Raw genomic sequence first — 18319 nt, forward strand, 5'->3', positions numbered from 1 at the left:
TCCCTGGAAGTGTTCAAGACCAGGTTGGACGGGGCTTTGAGGAACCTGATCTAGTGGAATGTGGCCCTGTCCATGGCAGGGAAGGTTGGAATGAGATATTCTTTAAAGTCCCTTCCAACCCAAACCATTCCACAATTCTGTGAAATTCAAGGGAAAAGGATATTTCCTTGTAATTGCAGTATGAAAGAAAACATTCTCTTCTCAGTGCCATTTACATCTCATTAACAGACAGAATAAAACCCCATTGCATATTTTGTGTTTACTCCATTAAAAACCTAGCGTAAATTGATATTAAGTAATAACTGGTGCTGGATATTAACTTTAAAAAAAATAACCCATAAATAACACTGCTTCCCATTGTCTGGTTATTAAGCTGTTTTCCTCCCATGAGCTCTCAGGTTTTAATATATCCTTGACGTACTGGCTGCATTAATAAAAGACTTAACAAGCATCAAGCAAAGAGAAAACAAAAGCCAGCAATAAAACCCTACAGCTGGTCCAGCTGGCAAACAAGGTGAAAGAAGTAGTTTTCCTCAGAGGAAGCTTTAAATCTTGCGGGATGGTAACATCTGTACTACCCACTGCAGGATAATGAGTTCAACCAAGGTCGCTCATGTGGCTGGAAATAACGCACATGCACCCTGGTCCAGACACGCAGGAGGCCACTGCCTGATTTGTGAAGCTTCATTATTTGAAGCATTGGAGGAAGCCTGTTGTCATGGTCATTTATCTCCTACGAGTGGAGCTCGGGTAAAATTTTATATGTGCAGAATGACCAAGTGACAAGAGCCCTGGTTGGAAGCAGATGATAGATCACCTTCCTCTGGGCAATGCCAAGTAGCTCATATTTACAAGCAAGAATCAAAATGAAAACGGGATCAAAACATGTAAAAACACGTAGTGCTTTGCAGAATGAGGCAATTTCAAAGGGGACAGGAGTTTCATTCCACAATCTTTTTTCATGCTCTGAAAATTACAAGCATTTTCTATTTAATTTTATTATTAAATATTCATGCATATTATTTTTTTTTTTTCCACTTATTCTATGTCACTGAGTATTTACAGGCAGTTTACACCACCTGAAAGATGTAAAAGAATACAACGAAGTATTTTATAACATAAATGGTCTACTTAAAGGAAGAGAAAATGTACTGGAAAATCCACAAAACCCACCATTTTAATTAATCTCAAACTATACTAATAACTATGTTGCTAACCGGAGATAAAAAAGAGGTTCTTGTCCAACTTCCAGACCAACAGTACTCTCTTTTCCTGGAGAAGAAGTTATTGTGGTACCTTCTGTTTGTTTTTCATACTAGCCTGCTATTTTGAAGCCATCGGGGCATGTGAGGGAGTGAGAATGAGCACCCCCCCCCCCAGCATTTGTGACCCAGGAACTCCTCACAAAGGGCTTGAGAAGCAAGAACCAACCTCGGCTGTTAAGTAAGAAAGGGAGTCAAGTGAATGCAAATGTGAATTATATAGTAATTATAATATAAATAGGGCCCAGAGATTAAGTCTGTGCATGCTTTCAAACAGCAGAAACTAATTTAGGCTCCATGAGCCTCAGGAAAAGTTCCAAAAGGTCACAGTTTGCCTGGAAGCATTAATTACAGCCTCCCGCTACTGGGTATACAAAACCCCAAGCTTTGTGGTAATCATCCTTGTATGGGAAACCACTCTGGTCACACCAGATAACAGTCACCCAGCGACCTAATATGTGAGCAACCACGGGGAGTGCCCTGGGGCACCAGCACGCTGCTGTGCTCATTTAGCATCCAGCTGGGTGGGGACCTGCAGGCACATGGCTGGGTCATGCCTGGCTCCTGGAGGCCCTTATCACATTGCAGGACAGTTAGCTGCACTTCAGCATTAGCTCCGTGTTTCTTCTGCATCCTGGATTTTGTTAGACAGGTATTTTGGCTGGGATGTCTGGATTGTGTGGTCGCACAAGGACAGCACCTCTTAGGGATTGCCTGCCCTGCTCTAGCCAGACAGGTAACACCATGTTCAGACACCCACAGCACACATTGTCAAACATTGGCTTTCTGCCCCTTGCTGTAGACCCCAGAACCAGGACAAGGGCAGCTCAGATAGTTCAGAAAACCTGAACCCCCATGAGCTGCACATCAAGAAATAAGTAGCAAAAATTTGTTGTAGTATATTAAGATACTTGCCGGGATCTAAAATAACATTAAATCTAAGCCAACAAATGAAACCCATACTTTGTTTTTTGAATAATATAGACTATAGATACCACTCTACTCTGGTATGCAGCAGTAATAAGCTGCAGACATGAGGTGGCCCATAAAATACTCCCAAATGATTCTTGTGGTGGTCCTGTGCAGGGGCAAGAGTTGACTTCAATAATCCTTGTGGGTTCCTTCCAACTCAGGATATTCTGTGTTTCTATGATGATGAAATCCTCACTCAGGCTCCCTAAAACATTGAATTGTGCATTCCCATCCCTACCTCAGCCACTTGGCCCCATCCCAGCATGTCCCACTCCCTTGTGAGATCGGAAATGTTTGTACAATCACCCAGTAAAGCAGCAGAGCAGCTTCTAGAACTGATCTCAGAAGAAAGAAATAATGTTATGTTTAATTTTCATTCAGTTAAGCTCTTGGGCCCAGCATGGAGTGAGCCTGTTTGTGGCACAGGGAGCAGATTGGTGAAAAGGCTCCCGAGGTGGACAGAGGATGGAGCTGCCTCTTTCAATGGCAGCACTGACTTTGACTTCCAGTCCTTGTGGACAGACAGTGCTGTGTTCCTCCAGGATGCACTGAGGAAAAATACTGTGAGGTGCCTTATAGGTGGTTATTATATTTCACAGCAAGGTGAGGTGGGACACAGAGGTACAATCTGTGAGGGACAGCAGCTAGAAACAACCTTTCCCTTAATCTCCTCCTCTCAGTCAACACCTGGGAGTTATTGCTTATGGTTCCTGCAGTAAAGAAAGTATTTAAAGTTGGCTCTCAACCTTGGCTGAAGTCTTCAGAGCTACTCACATGACTATATGGAGCTGTAGCCTGTAGCTGGGGCATATCCCAGTGGTAAAATCCAGGAATCAGCATTTCACATTAACTTAAACCAAGGTGTGCCTATTGCACTTCTCTATCCATAGACTCTTGGCTAATAAAACTCATTTTCTACGCTAATACTTATTTCAGCATCTAATTAGCTCTCTTTAGACCTCAACAACATAATTTATCTTGATCCTCACCAAAGCTCACCCGAACTGCCAAGCTCTGGCCCTCTTAGCAGGACCAGCTGCACTTAGAAAGCATTTCCTTGAATTTCAGTAGGAAGTATTTGGAGACTAAGATGCTTTGCCCTTACCATGATGGGCAGGTTTATGATATTATTAATTGACACTAAACACACATGCTTCAGAAATCTTGCCAGGCAACAGGCTTCCAACCAAACTAAGTAGGGATTAAATGTATATATTTTCTTCCTGTTCATTTAATGTTTGTTTCAGGCCCTGGAGTGAGATATTTGCATGCACAACCACAAGCTTTCCCCGGACATCTACCAGAGATACCGTAAGTCATAAGGAGTAGTCGCCTGAGAAGGTTAAAGAGGAACTTTAGCATCTTCATCTCCCAAAAGCAAGAAAAAAGAGTTTTTACCATTTTAACTTGGGTATTATGAACAGAGAATGGTCCTAATGAAACACCATCCTGGTAGTGTTTGACAAGCAAATGCTTTTTTTTCCTCTGTTCAAATCCTTCTGAGAAGCTCAGTGCTTCCATATCACCCAGAAGGAGCAAATTGCATACACATCTAAGGACCCTCCATGCCAAAAGCCACAGGAAGATATTCCCCCTTGCAGCTGCACTGGGTCTCCCCGAGACCATGGCACACTCACAGTGCTGGGAAAACATATAACACATAATGATGTGCTTTAAGTCAAAATGGGTTATTATACTTTTCATAGCTACTTTACTGCTGTGATAACTCAAAACCCAATCCCTCATCCAAGAGATGGTTGCCTGTCTCCAAAGGCACCGAGTGATGCTCCAGGGGCATGGGAAGCTGGTCTTGCTGGAGTCCCATCCCTCAACATGCCAAGGGGCTGCTGTGGGTACCTCCTGCTGCAGCTGCTGGGAGTTAGAAGCATCCAGCACCTGGGAGGACTGGTCCCACAGTTATTAAGGCCTGTGGTGTAATTACAGACTCGTTATTGAATTGCTACTGAGAACACGCCTCGCGTGGAGCTCTGAGCTAAGGGCAAACTCTGCAGCCATGCCTTGTTAACTCTTCACTCCAGTATGATTTAATCACTTTACATGCTGCTTTTGTTACAGCAGTGCTCTCCTGCATACCAATAGCTGGGTTTCTGCTTGGAAGGTTTTCTGAAGTGAACAGACCAGACCGAAGATTCACTGAACCTTTCAAGACCGCTCTGGTAGTTTATCCATCCAGGAGCCTCTGTGCCCCTTATTGTTACTGCACATCTGAGCACTGCAGTCAGAAATGGACTTTATTTTCACAATGCCTCAAGGAAGCTGGAATTACAAGACCTGGCTGAGTTCCCTAAAGGAGATAGTGACAGTAGAAAAAAATCAAACCCGTGTGTCCTAACTAGCACTTAGCAGCTGGTTAGGACTTCTCAGATCACTGTTACCTAAAGGGTCTTGGAACTCTGCACGTGTAGATATGGATCAACAAATTAAGACAACTGTTATAAGAACCACCTGTTTGTAAGTATATGTATCGTAGGTGTCCACATCCAATTTAGGATTTAGAGAAGCCAACCATGATTATTTTGTAACAGAAAGGTAAAAAAAGAAAGCAATCCACCTACTTTTTGCAGATATATTTGCCTAAATATTGAGCTGTTTTATAGTTCATAAATAGCCCAATATATCCAAGGAAGAGTTAAGCTGTGTACTTTCATTATAGATTGCACTGATGTTTACCTGAGGATAACAACTGCTAATTACAATCTGGTCTCAGGAATGTTATTGATGAGACTGTGATAAGCTGTAAGATTTCTACATGATATGTAAGACAACATATGGGCAATGCAGTTAGGTGTAAAATGTTATGAACTTTTGTTTTGTGAATCATCGATTTACGGCTCCTGACAGTTGTTTGTCCATAGTTAGTCAAAAAAAAATAAATCCTCATCTCCAGATTTTCCATTGCTTTCCTGGGATGGTAGGTCTGGCCCAAACTGCACAGGTTAAAAGGTCTGACTAAATGAAGGAACTGAGAAAGATGTAGAAAGAGGTTCATTATTCTCCTGCCTGAAGGCATGAACCAACCTCTTATTGCAAGAGCTGGGCAGACATGTCCCTGATGGGAACATTATTGCAAAAATCCTGGAAAGGGTAATTATCCACCATCCACTGCTGGAGACAGGCTACAGAAGGAGACACATTTCTGGTCTGTTCCAGGAGCCTGTGCTGCTTTTCCTTGGAGTACTGTCTTGCAATATGAGGAAGGAAATGGAGGTCATAATAACTTGACTCAAGATGTGTCCATAGGCAAACCACTAATTCTCACTGTACCTCTGCTCCCTACTTGGTAAAAGCATGAAAATGATCACCTGGGGAAAAGTTGTAAAGGGCTTATTATATCTTTACATAATTCAAATTAAACATTTAGTGCAGAATTTATTTTACCAACCATAAAACTTCTATTCTCTCTTCCTGTATCCTGATAAATATCAATATAGGATTACCCTGAGATACTAAATAATATTAAGCTCTCACTGTTCAAAGAGTCATAGATGTACAAATTACTGCCAGAAATGTGTGTTTGACATGTTTTTCTCATTTTGATGGAGAATCTGAGGAAAAACGGGATTTGATTTGCTCAGGGTGAGAGACAAATATTATGATCTGCACGAAATTTCTTCCAAGGCAGAGACTTTTATTCATAAAGTTAGTCCTTAGCAGTAGAAGCCCCTGTTTTTTTGATGAATGTGACAGACAAAATTTTCTCAAGAGTGATATGCTAGAACCTGTACATTTTTGCAAAGATATTTATTGATTAAAACTCATACTTCTAGGATTTTATGTGATTTTCAGGGGAAAAAAGTTCCCCAAACTCAGCATTACAAAAAGTACAGACTGAATCCATAAGAAGATGGGCAAAATGAAACATTACTTTGCTAGTGAAATTCATCATCAAATCTATGTGATTTATTGGTTATAATTTAGCTTTTCTTTGGAATTCATTCAAGCCCATCCAAATCAGCTGGTAATCCCACCAGAGAATAAAATACTAGGAGATTTTCCAAAATATGTATCTCTTCAAAAAGGACAACATCCGTATGCAGTAATGGCATCTAAGTATAGCCACAATAATAGAAACAATGCCCAGAATTTTATGTTTGTTCACATTTAAAAGCAAAATAAAAATAATCCTGGGGCTTAAATCTTGAGCTGAGCCATGCCAGTGGTGCTGGATGCTGGTGCTTCAAAGGATGTTCCCACCCACCCGGCTGCTGGCTGAGCTTATCTCATGCTGTGCAGCACTGGGCTATGAGGCAGCATTAATGAGGCAGCATTAATGAACCAGTTTTCCCACTTTTCTGACCACCTCCAGCCTCCTTTAAAAGTTCTTTCACATGGGAGTGTTGGCTAGTGGTTTTTAGTAAAAAGCCCTTCCCATGTTATTAAAAGAAATCAGGAGAGGGGCTAGTGAGCAATCACTAACCGCGTTTAGAAAGGTGGCACTGATCAAGGACGCAAGCCTGTGTTTGGCTCCTGGTCCCAACAAGCATAAATGCTGAGCTGATGCATTCTCCTAAAGCAGCCCTTGTGTTAATCCAATGATTTCACTCAATTCCTTTTGAGGAATTCACCCACACTAGATTCACCCACACTAGAAATTTCTCTGTATATGGCAAACTCCAGAAGTACCGTACATTTCAGACTTGTATCATCCGTGTGGGCAGGAGCTTCTGCTTGTGCCCACACCAGTGGGAAGAACAACCTAGACACCTAAAAGGATTCCAAAATGTGGTTTTAGACCTCTCCATACTGGAAGGCTGAACCTTGCTCTAGATTATATGGCATTAAAATGTATTCAAAAGCGAAGTCAGGACAACCTGCTGCAAAGCAGAGCCAGAACATTTGATGAAACTTGGTAGCGAAAGTCTTTGCTGACTTTAACAAAAATCTGGAAAATAAAAGAAATGTAGAATAACAAAAGGATGCTCAGCCTTTCTAATGCTCAGCCTAAGCCTATTAAGTGAGAGCAGTAAGTAATGCTCCTAAGTGTTCCCATGTCCAGATCGTATTTCCACCAAGAAGGAGTAAAGAAGATAATTAAATCCTCAAGAAACAGTTCAAGGAGCTGAGACGTTTACAGCTACATGCTGCCTCTATAAAGAATAAATTTGCAGCACTTGTCTTTAAAACTCATAAAACCTCAGACAGAATGAGTTACATGTACAATGGCATGAGGAACTTGACTCAGTTATCACTAATTGGGTTGCATTGCTTCTTCATCAGTATGAATCAATCTCAAAGGAGATCCTTAAATTGCTAAGTTTTTCTATTCAGTGCTTTTGCACCACTTGTTATCTGTGAATGGGACTGAAACATGATTTTATCTGGCAGGATGTAAGACCTATAAATCCTGTTTTTAAAGATTTCCCAGACCTACAGGCATCCAGGGCCAGGAATGCAGTTACAGAGTTGCTGTCATTGCTGTCCTGGGGAAAAGCAGACGTGTACCCAGATAAATCCCTTTCCTGTTGGTTCTTCAGGTATTTTATCAAGCACAGCTCAGTTACGACATAATTTTGCTCTACAGCTGGAGAGTTACCTGCTAGGAAAGGGAAACGTTACTTCATTCCTGTTACCTGTCATTACTGATCTACAGCATCTAGGCTAAGCTACCAAGAACCACAGTGCCAGAGAGGACATCCAAATCAGGTGATAATATTTTAACACTTTTGTTAGAAGAGCCTATTTTCTCTAAAGAGAGAGACAGCTTTAAAGTCATTTGACCTGCACAGTACTGACAGTAAAGGATACCAGTCAGCTACAAACACAGGTTTGTAGCAGAGATAATCTTCAAAGAGACAGGATAAACAATAGTGATTTTATGGTATTTTGAAACAAAGCAAACTTACTGTTTCTGGAAAAGTAGGAAGGATTTGAGATCTATAGAACATGACAGAGTTCCCTGTTCAGTTACACTGTTGTTTCTTCTCAAAGTGAAAGCTGATTTTTCCCAAATTGGCCACCGAATGAAGGATAATACACAGTGCAGTGGCAAAGGTACTTCTCTATCACCAGCAACAATGCCAAGTATGAGACAATAGCTTTCTCTTAGCCCTTGTTACAGTCATCTCCCCTCTATGTAACTGCCAATCTTCTTTGTGACACCCCTAAAAATTATTAATCCTTTCCTGATAACCCATGATTATGGAGAACTTTAATTAGCAACCTGGTAGCCATTCCACAAACATCGTTTTCACTGTGTATTAAATGGTATTAATTGCAGTAATGTATGCATGTGTCAGAGGACTTGAACTCCAGGTTCCAGAAAACCTTTGCCCGTTCTGTGTGTCCAAGTGAAATTCTTTGTGATTTCACAGATTTTTTTATGGGAGTGAAGACACTGCAGCCAAAGCTGCTACACGGAATGTCGGAGTACCAGTTATCCCGCAACAGAAATGGTGGTACATCCTTTCTTTGGCCATGGACAACCTCATTAGGGCTCAGGTTTTAATAGTGCTACACTGGGGAGTAAGGAATCATTGAAGACTGAGTGCACCTGTGTAAAATGGAAATACTGAAACATTCCACAGCTGACTGCAGTGGTAGTTATTGACAAGGCTTCATCCTTCAGAGGAGAAGGAGCTATCAGCTCCTTCAGCTATCAGCTATAAATGGGCTGTACTGCTTTACTGGCTCGTGTAATTCAGCCTTGTACCCTATGTGTCTGAGTCCCACTAAAGAAACAGGAACAAATTGCTTTCCACATCCCACACTTGTAATTTGTTATCCTTTTCTCTATGCAATTGAATTTTACATCCCATTCCAGATGAGAAAAACCAATACCCAATTAAATTTATGTGTAAAGTAACAAACTACTTCAGATCCAATTTCTGTTTATCTTTAGAAGGAATCAGTGGAGGTGCCTGGGCTGGTTTATGAGAGGAGGCAGAAGTGTAAACCCATATTTTATGATGAAAGTGACAGTAGGAGTGACCTTGGTCCAGCAGATATTGCTTTTTCAACAGTGTCTAGAGGAGATAATCTAACAACCCGTAAAGCATCATGTTTCCTTATATCCTGCTACAGTAATTCAATCATGAGCATATAAAATTAGATGAAAAATAAGGTAACTAGCCTTCTGGGACTGACTGATTGCAATAAATGTTGCCTCCTGACAGTAAACATTACACTGTCCTCTTTCAAGAGAGGTTACCTTTTATTATAGCACACTCTTCTCATTTCATCCTGTGCCAGGCAGCAATGCTGTTAAACACAGTCTGCAGGACAGCAAACAATTTTTAAGGCAATTATATTTTGCCTTTAAAGTACCACAACAGTGACTAGAAAACTTCCAGCTCTTGACCTTTGGGATAAAATGAGCAATGTCAGACCTTTCTTGGGTTTTTGTGTTCTTTTTTTTTTTTTTAAAGATACATATTTTCCCTTTCCCCTGCCTTTCATTTAAGTATCACTGAGTATTTTATAAGCACCTATTGCTTAATCAAATCTTACAAACCTTGCCATCATTCTAGAGAAGCTCGTCTGAGCCACAGTCGTGTCTGTGTCTCTAAACTCAGTGAGATTTGCAATGGAAGGTCACAAAGCAAGGGATGGTGGGAGTCAGTCTCTGCCAGTACAGAAATTATTTTTAGGCCATAAATATTTGCCCATGCATTTGTCCTGTAGAGAGCTGAGAAAATAAAATTTTTTAAACTATTACAGGCCAGATCACAGTAAAATAGTTTACTCCCCTTCAAAGATACACGAGTCTGACATGAAGTCATACACCAGTGACTGCTACAAACACATATTTCTGTAGGTAGTCACAGAGTGCACAGCAAGACCTGAGCTCTGGCTGCTTTTATACAATGTAGATGGAGAAGAAAGAACGAAACAGCAACAGGAACTGTCTGCCGCTGTCTGGTCAACAGCATCAACTCCAACTGTGGCTTTTTCTGGGAAGCAGAGATGAGAACTCCTGGCAGAAACCCTTGGGTAGCAGGCGTTGTAAAACAAGCACTTGGTTGTCCTGGTGGGCTTTTCTGCCTGCTTGATAGGTAGGACTCCTTGATACATCCTCATTCAAGCTGCTTTCCCACCTATGTGTCATATGGGTATATGAATAAATAGAATTTCCTGCTAATAGAAAAATTACTAGAGTATGACTAATGATCAGTGATATAATACTCTGAGAAAGGGAGATAAAAGCTCTGGCTAAGCAGTCTGAGGAGCTGTGGAAAAGGAATTCTCCTATTAGTGGATCCCAGCGATTCTCCATCAAACCATACACCTATTTACATGACTGAAGTCTGATGGGATGATATTTTTATCCAGAAGTAAGTCTGCACTTCATCCAGAACAGGTGTTTCCACTGACCTGACTCACATCTGCTGTAGCAGAAACCAAAGGGAGCTGCCTCTGCTCTAAATGTACCCAGAGCAGACATCTGGTTAGATGGTCCTACACGAAAAGTGCTAAAATGAAATGCTGTTCCTGTAAACTGCCTGAAAGCAAAGAGGATTGAAAGATCTCTCACTCAGTTATGTAAATAAGGAATAACTCCACCAAATGTAATGTTTTGATATATTTATAAAATCACTGAAAATAGAAATCCTAGCAAGCTTTCTGTATTTTCCCAAATATACATATTTTTTAAAGGTATCTGAATGGAGACACTGACATTAGCTCCATTGCTCAAGCTGTTCTGTATTTGCGCTACCAAGATATTACAGTTTGAGAATTTAGTCCTGAATAATGAAAATTCAGACAAAGATATATTCAGCAGATGTAAAGAGATCTAACTCTAATGACCTTATAATTGAGGTATTGTTTACAGCAGATGAGAATCTGGCCCACAGTTTATTATGCAAAATCATTATCTTGTGCACTGGATTAACGAACACACTAATACAATTCATCAATCTCTTCAGGTATCGTTGCAGGTTTTTGTGAATGAGATATAACATAATCAAAAACATATCACCTCATAACTGCTGACAAGATCCTTTAGAAACCTTAATCTTGTTATGCATAAATGCTTCTAATTACAGTAAAACAATTATCTTGGTGCAAAGGAAATGGACACATTCTCTGGTAGCTGCTGACAGCTGTTCTTGAAATGAAAACAAGAGGGAAAATATGCAAGGTTTTTCTTTTAAAGGGACAAACTTCATAAATATAATAATATTTACTACAGAACTGAATGTTTATTGATCAACGACACTTCTCTGGGTACACCTGCCATAACTATGGATTCAGATTTACAGGTAGCCCATTAAGTTAATTAGTGCATTGAACTTTTAATGCTATTTTTCTGTACTGTGTTGTCAGATATTTTTTTAATACCTCTAAATGCCTCCAACATGCACTCTGTTCTTCTCTCTTAGGGGAAGAACATGTTTTTACAATTGTCCAAATCCAGACATTTTGCTTGATACTATGTAAATCATTCTACTTCTTCTCCACTGTATCTTAGTTATTTCCCATTTTGCCATCTCAGATACTCCTATTTTATCCTTGGTGTTCACCACAGTTACTGGCAGCAATGGATACTTGCCAGAGAAGGGGCAGTCCACTAGATCCGATTCCTCAGAGCCCCATCCAACCTGGACTTGGATGAGGTATCCGCAACTTCTCTCTGTTCCAGTGCCTCACCACCCTCACAGTAAGAATTCCTTCGTAATATCCCACCTAAACCTACTCTCTTCTCTCCTGAGCTGTTGAAAATAAGGCATTTCTTGTTGGCTCCCTGCTTTTCAAGTCCTGTTTCAGAGGACACACAGCCATCTGAGAAGCTTCAGTCACAGTACCAGATGACCAGGGTGTGTGCATTGTGCGTGCAATTTAGGATAATTAGGCAGAATTAAATTACATAGGAATAAATGCTATGGAGTTCTGCATTTAGTCCCAACAGAGCTGGAGGAAACTGACTTTTATGGCTCATCTCCTTAACCTATCCTTAACCTATTGGATATTCTCAGGCATTTTCAACACAGGAAATCTCTGTTGGACCTGTAGATTATGCCAAGTTAAAGTAAATTTATGATGAATGAGCAGTGAAGCATGAGATATTCTGTACTCACACTGTCCATTAGGCACATTTCTGTAAACAGCCTTTTCTTGGCAAACTGTCTTCTCATTGTAATTTACTTTGAATTCCCGTTTTTCCACAGTATTGGTTGATGTGTTTGGAACTCAGTCCCAGTCACCCACAGCCAATCTCACCTCGCTGGCTTCTCATAAACTTTCTGATGTTTTATGTCCTCCAGGTTTTGCTATTACTTTAACTTAAGGATGCTTGGAGTGTCAGAGGAATATACCTCTATCTTCAATAGTTACATATGCACAGAAAAGGGTTGCAAACACCTGCTTTGTAGTTACAAATAAAAATACACAAAAGAAAGAAAAATATTAAGAGCAAAGCTTCAAAAGCAATGCGACCCAGATATTTATGGCCAGTCTTTCAAAGTTGCCCACAGGTACACAGGATGCCTAAAGATATCGGTGCTGGCTCTAAATCCTACCCTTGGGCACAACAACTGCAATAACAGAAGCCAACATACCTTCACATGTCAGGAGGAAGTATTCCAGATTGCGGCTGAAGGATGCACTGAAATAAGTGCAGTTTTCAATCAGATCACAGGACAGGCACCGCCTGTTGAAGTTTCCATTTGTGCTCGCACTGAAAAGGTCAATACACGTCCATGAAGGTCACTGAGCAAATGTTGTCTGAAAGCAACACTACTTGAACCTTACAGTAGAACAAGAGCATGAATATAATGTGTCCAACATTATAAGAGGCAGAGCATTTCCATTTGGTTGAGTTTAAATAGCAGTAATGGCTTTTTTTTTTTTTCTCCTGTCTGAATGAAGAATATATAAATGGATACTGATGTCATTTTGCAAGGTCAGGTGGTATTGAAGGAAAGTATAGTTTTTAAAAGAAAATGATGGTTGCAGTTGCACAAGAGGAAGTCATAATTTGGTGGATAAAGGCATGAAACAAAGGAGTAGTGTTTCTAGACTTATAACAGACAATAAAGAACTGGAATTGCTTTTTAAAAGTTTCTTATCGGTTGCCTCACTGGTCTGATTGGCTTGCTTCTGCCTCAGAGGCTAAATGCTTTTTTGCAGTTTAAATAGTAGCTCTTATAGCATCCAAGCAGAAAGGAGAGATTGCATTTAGGGATCTGTTGCTGAAGAAGGTAATGTGGCCTGTCCATATGCTCAGAAGTGCTTCTAAAAGTCTACTACATGTTGAAGAATGAAATGCTGATCATTAGCGAATATTAATAAATAACATTTTGCACCATTATAGCATTCTGAAACTTCAAGAATATTAACTAATAGATCTTTCCAGTATTACTGTAAAGCAGGTGAGTGTTTTTTGCTACCATTTCAAGAGATGGGGCTGAGCAACCTTTTTAGGGCCACAGAGACTGAAATGAGTAGATCTTGGGTTCTTGTTTAGGCTCAGATTGTGTCTCTGACTTAAATCCTACTTACATCTACTAAGTCAGACACAAAAAAAGAAAAAAGCCCTAAATGGATCTTCATCAGATTTCACCTACCAGTGCTCCAGTGGAGCTCTGCCAATGAACATATGCAAAGGCTGATGCCTTTGGTTTGGGACAAGAGACAAACTACATCACAGGAAACCGACTCCCCAAAGTGAGGCCAAGATCATTGTAATCAAAGTAAGGTAATGGATGAGGTCAAGGACACTGAAATTTTGGGCATCTCTTTCTCTGTTGCCTATGTGGGGAGGTGAGGCTGATGAGGCACCAGGGTGAGATTCGTGCCAATCCGAGGAGGGGTGGGAAACACTTTGTCTCATGCCAGCAGCTCTTGAGCAGCTTTGCCTGGACTCAGTTTTTAAAGTGAGATTTTCTTCTCATTTCAATAGCATTGAGATATATACATTTTTTTCTTTTCTTCAAGAAAATAAACACTGAGCTGAGCTACTCTCAAAAAACTGGGGAGTGCAGTGAACAGGCATAGAGGTCTCAAAAGGGAAAAATGATTAAACTACAGGTAATTTAGTTTGCTCAATTTTCCTTCCCACTGGGGAAAGAGAAAGGCATGATACCATGTGAGAGAAGGAAATTGTACTGAGAAGAAAAACAGGACAAGTGGAATAATGATTCCAAAGTGTTTGTTGAAAAGTTTGGCTTTCCTCCCCTTTGTAATCTGCTTCCACAATACTTCACAATAGCTACACTAGCAATAGCTTATTATAAAGTAGTCTTTTACTCATCAAACACTTAGGGAGGATACTGAACTGTCCTGGAACTGCAGAAAAAGGTTTGTAAGCATAACACACTGTTAATTCTTTTCAGTTTTGTGAAGAGGTGAGCTGCTATCAAATTTCCATGAAAACTGTTATCTGAAAGTATAAGAACAGTTTATACCATTAGTTTATGTAATTCTGGATTCTTTCAAGTGTGTAAAGTTTTGTGACAATCTTAAGACCAATTTAAAATTGGCATTCCTATGAGAAAATTGCTAAATGTAAAACATTTCCAAATGTCAAGAGCTTTGTTCACTATGGTTACGCTGTTCTGTCTATTCCAGTGACACACTGCAAGATCTTGCAATGCCACTAAAGACAAAAACTTAAGAAACTGCTTCTGTTGCAATTGCTTATGTAATGATTCGTGTAAGCCTGAAGAAATGGGAAATTCTGTATGTGAGGTTAGTAAGGCACATACCTGTATAAATGTCTCCTCCTTGGTAAATCTTCTGTGCTGTGGAAATAACTGTGGGGGGAAAATCAAAAAGGCAATTGCACCATTAAAAGTGTGTTTAGAAGTACCTCATGAAACATCATCTTCATTCTCATCACCATTTTCCTGATCTTGTAAAGGCAAGGAAAGTTTAAACTGAATTAGAAAAACATAGAGAGGGACACATCACTGCAGAGGCTCAAGCAAGGATGTTGTAGAATGCACTGCAGTTAAAGCAAGCATGGAAAAGTTGGGGTCCTAAACTGGTCCTGTCAGTGAACCAAAAAGGATAAGTGAGAGACATCCAGATTTTTACGTTAAGATTTATGGCTCAGAATTTCCTTTAAACATATTTTTTTTTTGTTTAGAACCAGTTTTTACTCCTCTGACCACCTTTTATTCTTTGAGCAGTTAAACAGCAAATGAGGGCCTGACGTGAAACCCACTGAAACATCCTCTTAGAAAAGGAAGGCAGAGTATGAAGCAGAGGAACACTTCATTGTCCTTGTTTTGTGCTGAGACTGTGGTGAGCTCCTTTCTGGATGTTTATCCCAAAGCCCTGTTGTGCAGTGGCTTCTGAAGGCAATACAGAGATGCTGCTGGAGGTGGCCAACCTCAGTCCAACACGTGGGGATGAACTGATCCTCCAGATGACATTTCACGTGAATAAGGATGGACAACAGGAACAAATACAGCATCCATGGGGTGAATAACATCAGGAAGCATATTCATCCCTGCTGATCTGCTTCCAACAAGCTGCACTTGTTGGCATACACTTTGATTGCACAAACTGTACGTGTTGTTTTCTGCTTGGCTGGCCAGTTAAAATGCAAATAAGACTTTGGTGCCAGTTTGTTGCTTAGACCATTCCTGGAAGTGTTCAAGGTCAGGTTGGATGGGGGCTCTGAGCAACCTGGTCCAGTGGAAGGTGGCCCTGCCCATGGTAGGTAGGGAGTTGGAACTAAAGGATTTTTAAGGTCCCTTCCAGCCCAAGGCATTCTGTGACTCTATGTTTCTATGATTCTATATTGTACTGAGTTATTGGCAATTGAGAGCATTCAAAACTTTGAAGAAGCGTTGTGCTTTTAATGATCACTCAAAGTTTATTATATCCCAGAGACTTTTTACTCAAGTTTCAGTGACATTAAGTTACTTAGAGGTGAGAACCTCACATCCACCTGAAACTTTGCCGGGAAAGGAATCTATATGTTGTTTGAGTCCAGAAAGCCTTGCAAATATTCTATTATGTAATTTCCTGAAGTGTATTTGAAAAAGTGAATATTTACAGAAGTTATTTTACAAGCACAAAGGGCAGGTGTGAAGAAGGGTGGGGTTTTTTGTGGTTTTGTTTTGGGGTTTTTTGTTTGTTTGTTTTGTTTGCTTGTTTTTTTAATTCTACCTAAATACTTTTTTTTTCCCCTAATGCATGAATATTTTTGCAGGTCAACAAAGGATTCTTTCTAAAACTGATTCTTTAGGTGGTCAGTGAAGATAGACCTCTTTCCTTGAGAGGCTAAATTCAGAAGTTGCAGCAGGAGAAATTACTGCTCTGCACAAATATATTTAATATTTGCAGAAAGAGAGGTTTGAACTGTACAGATAAAATCAAAGTAACACAAGATATATGTAATGGTGTGATAGGTTAAGCCAAAAGGGAGACAGCTTCTCCTTGCTTTCTTATCTCCCCCTCATGCTCATACATTTCAGATGTATACACATCATCGTTGGAACTGACCCCACAGCCCAGGGCTAAACAAGGGAAGACTGATTTGTCAGGTCAACGTTTACTTACATTTTATGCCTCTTTTCATCATATGCCAGTATCTTTGTCACATCCCAATCGCCAGATGTAATAGCCTGTAAGTTGTCGCTGCTACTGTTGGGCTGCCAGACAGAAAAGAATATTAGATTACTTTACTCTTAAAAGAAAGAGCACAGCTCCTCTTCTGAAGACGACAGCTCTTTGACTCCATTGCCCATGAAGAATAAACCTTCCATCTGCAATTTCCACCACCCCACTTGCTATTTCTGTGAATCTGCAGGCATAGAAATAATGGGGAGTCAGAATCATCTTAACCATAACTCCACTGAAGATAATTATATGAATTCAGCACAGAGCAGCTTCAAACCCCTTCCTCTAATCAAGCATGCCCACATGCTTCTAATTAATTTTTTATGGCAGGGCAGTGATTTACTTATTTGTTTACAGCTGAGGTGGTATTAAAAAAAACTAAACCAAAACTATGATAATATTTGCAAAGACACAGTTGGTTGACCTTTTACTTCTAAGTGTTTAATTTGTAAATTCATGTTATCTCATGCCCAATAAAGCATCATTGAAGTTTTTTTTTTTCTTTTATGCACAAGACCTTTCTACATTTGCACCTCCCAGTCTTGCTGGTCCAAGCACAGATACTACTTTTCACTGCTGTCTGCCTCAGGTGGCAGTGAGTGAGTTACCTGTGATGATGACATGGCAATGTGGTAGAACTTTCCACGTCCTCCCTGGGGAATGGCTCGGACAAAGAAAAACTTCCGACCGTCCTTGGAAAAAATCGGCTCTTCGTTCTGTATAAGCAGCAAATTTAAGGATTGTTTTACTGTTCATTTATTGTATTTAGAGTTGCTCAGCACTGCAAACCCTGGTGAAATTAATTCACAGTGAAACAGAAAGTGCTCCTTGACAGCAACCTGAGGCAAACAGAAAGCCCACTGAAAACTGAAGAAAGTTTTGAAGATTATTGCTTCTTGCTCTTGGGAGAGCAGACACTTTTCAGCTGTGGGAAGACGGAGACAGGCAACAAGGATAGTCTCTTTGCTATAAAGTCAATTCCCATTTGCAAAGCCAAAAGTACACATATACAGTTGACTGCTTGGGGCAGTTGGAATACAGCCTTTAGAGCTCGTTTGAACCTTGCTGGCACAAGTATGACAAACCCTGTTTACTCTGCTGGAAGAATGGATTTGTTCCTGTCCTGGAGGAAACACAACTAACAGCATCTAACTGCTGTCTTTTTCTCCTGTCTTACAAATGCTTATCTCACTGAATTATTTATGAAGGAGAGGATCTCTTGCAGAACTGTCTTTGACACAGAGCTCCCAGGTGAATGTGGTGATTGACTTTTAGTGGGTGACTAGAACTTTCAACCAGAGACAGAAGAGACTCAGCAGAAGGAAAATCAAACACCACATACGGCAAGCAAGCATCTCCTGGAAGGATGTCTTCTTTTTGTAGAGGAATCCTGAGGCACATGAGAAGTCACTGCATGAGATGGTTGAACAGCAGGCTACAAGTAAAAGCAGAAGGATGGTCCATATGGTGTGACACAGGAGCACTGTACCAAGGGAACTGGCTACATGACGCTTACTCTGAATCTCCAGTAGTTGGGACTAAATAAAGGGCCA

General features: G+C 40.4%; 1 protein-coding gene across 6 annotated transcripts in view; it reads right to left on the minus strand.

Annotated features, from left to right (window-relative positions):
- Window positions 1-18319, minus strand: part of DPP6 (dipeptidyl peptidase like 6) — a 550202-nt gene that overhangs the window by 23602 nt on the left and 508281 nt on the right. For all 6 annotated transcript variants that reach the window (XM_032687013.1, XM_032687020.1, XM_032686996.1 and 3 more), the window contains exons 13-16: window positions 17375-17482; window positions 16707-16798; window positions 14900-14947; window positions 12752-12870 (exon numbers count right to left, since the gene is read on the minus strand). In XM_032687013.1, the coding sequence (XP_032542904.1) occupies window positions 12752-12870; window positions 14900-14947; window positions 16707-16798; window positions 17375-17482 (367 nt within the window). The remainder of the gene's footprint in view (window positions 1-12751; window positions 12871-14899; window positions 14948-16706; window positions 16799-17374; window positions 17483-18319) is intronic.

Source organism: Chiroxiphia lanceolata, chromosome 1 (assembly GCF_009829145.1).
Source record: "Chiroxiphia lanceolata isolate bChiLan1 chromosome 1, bChiLan1.pri, whole genome shotgun sequence".
Classification (NCBI taxonomy): Eukaryota; Metazoa; Chordata; class Aves; order Passeriformes; family Pipridae; genus Chiroxiphia; species Chiroxiphia lanceolata.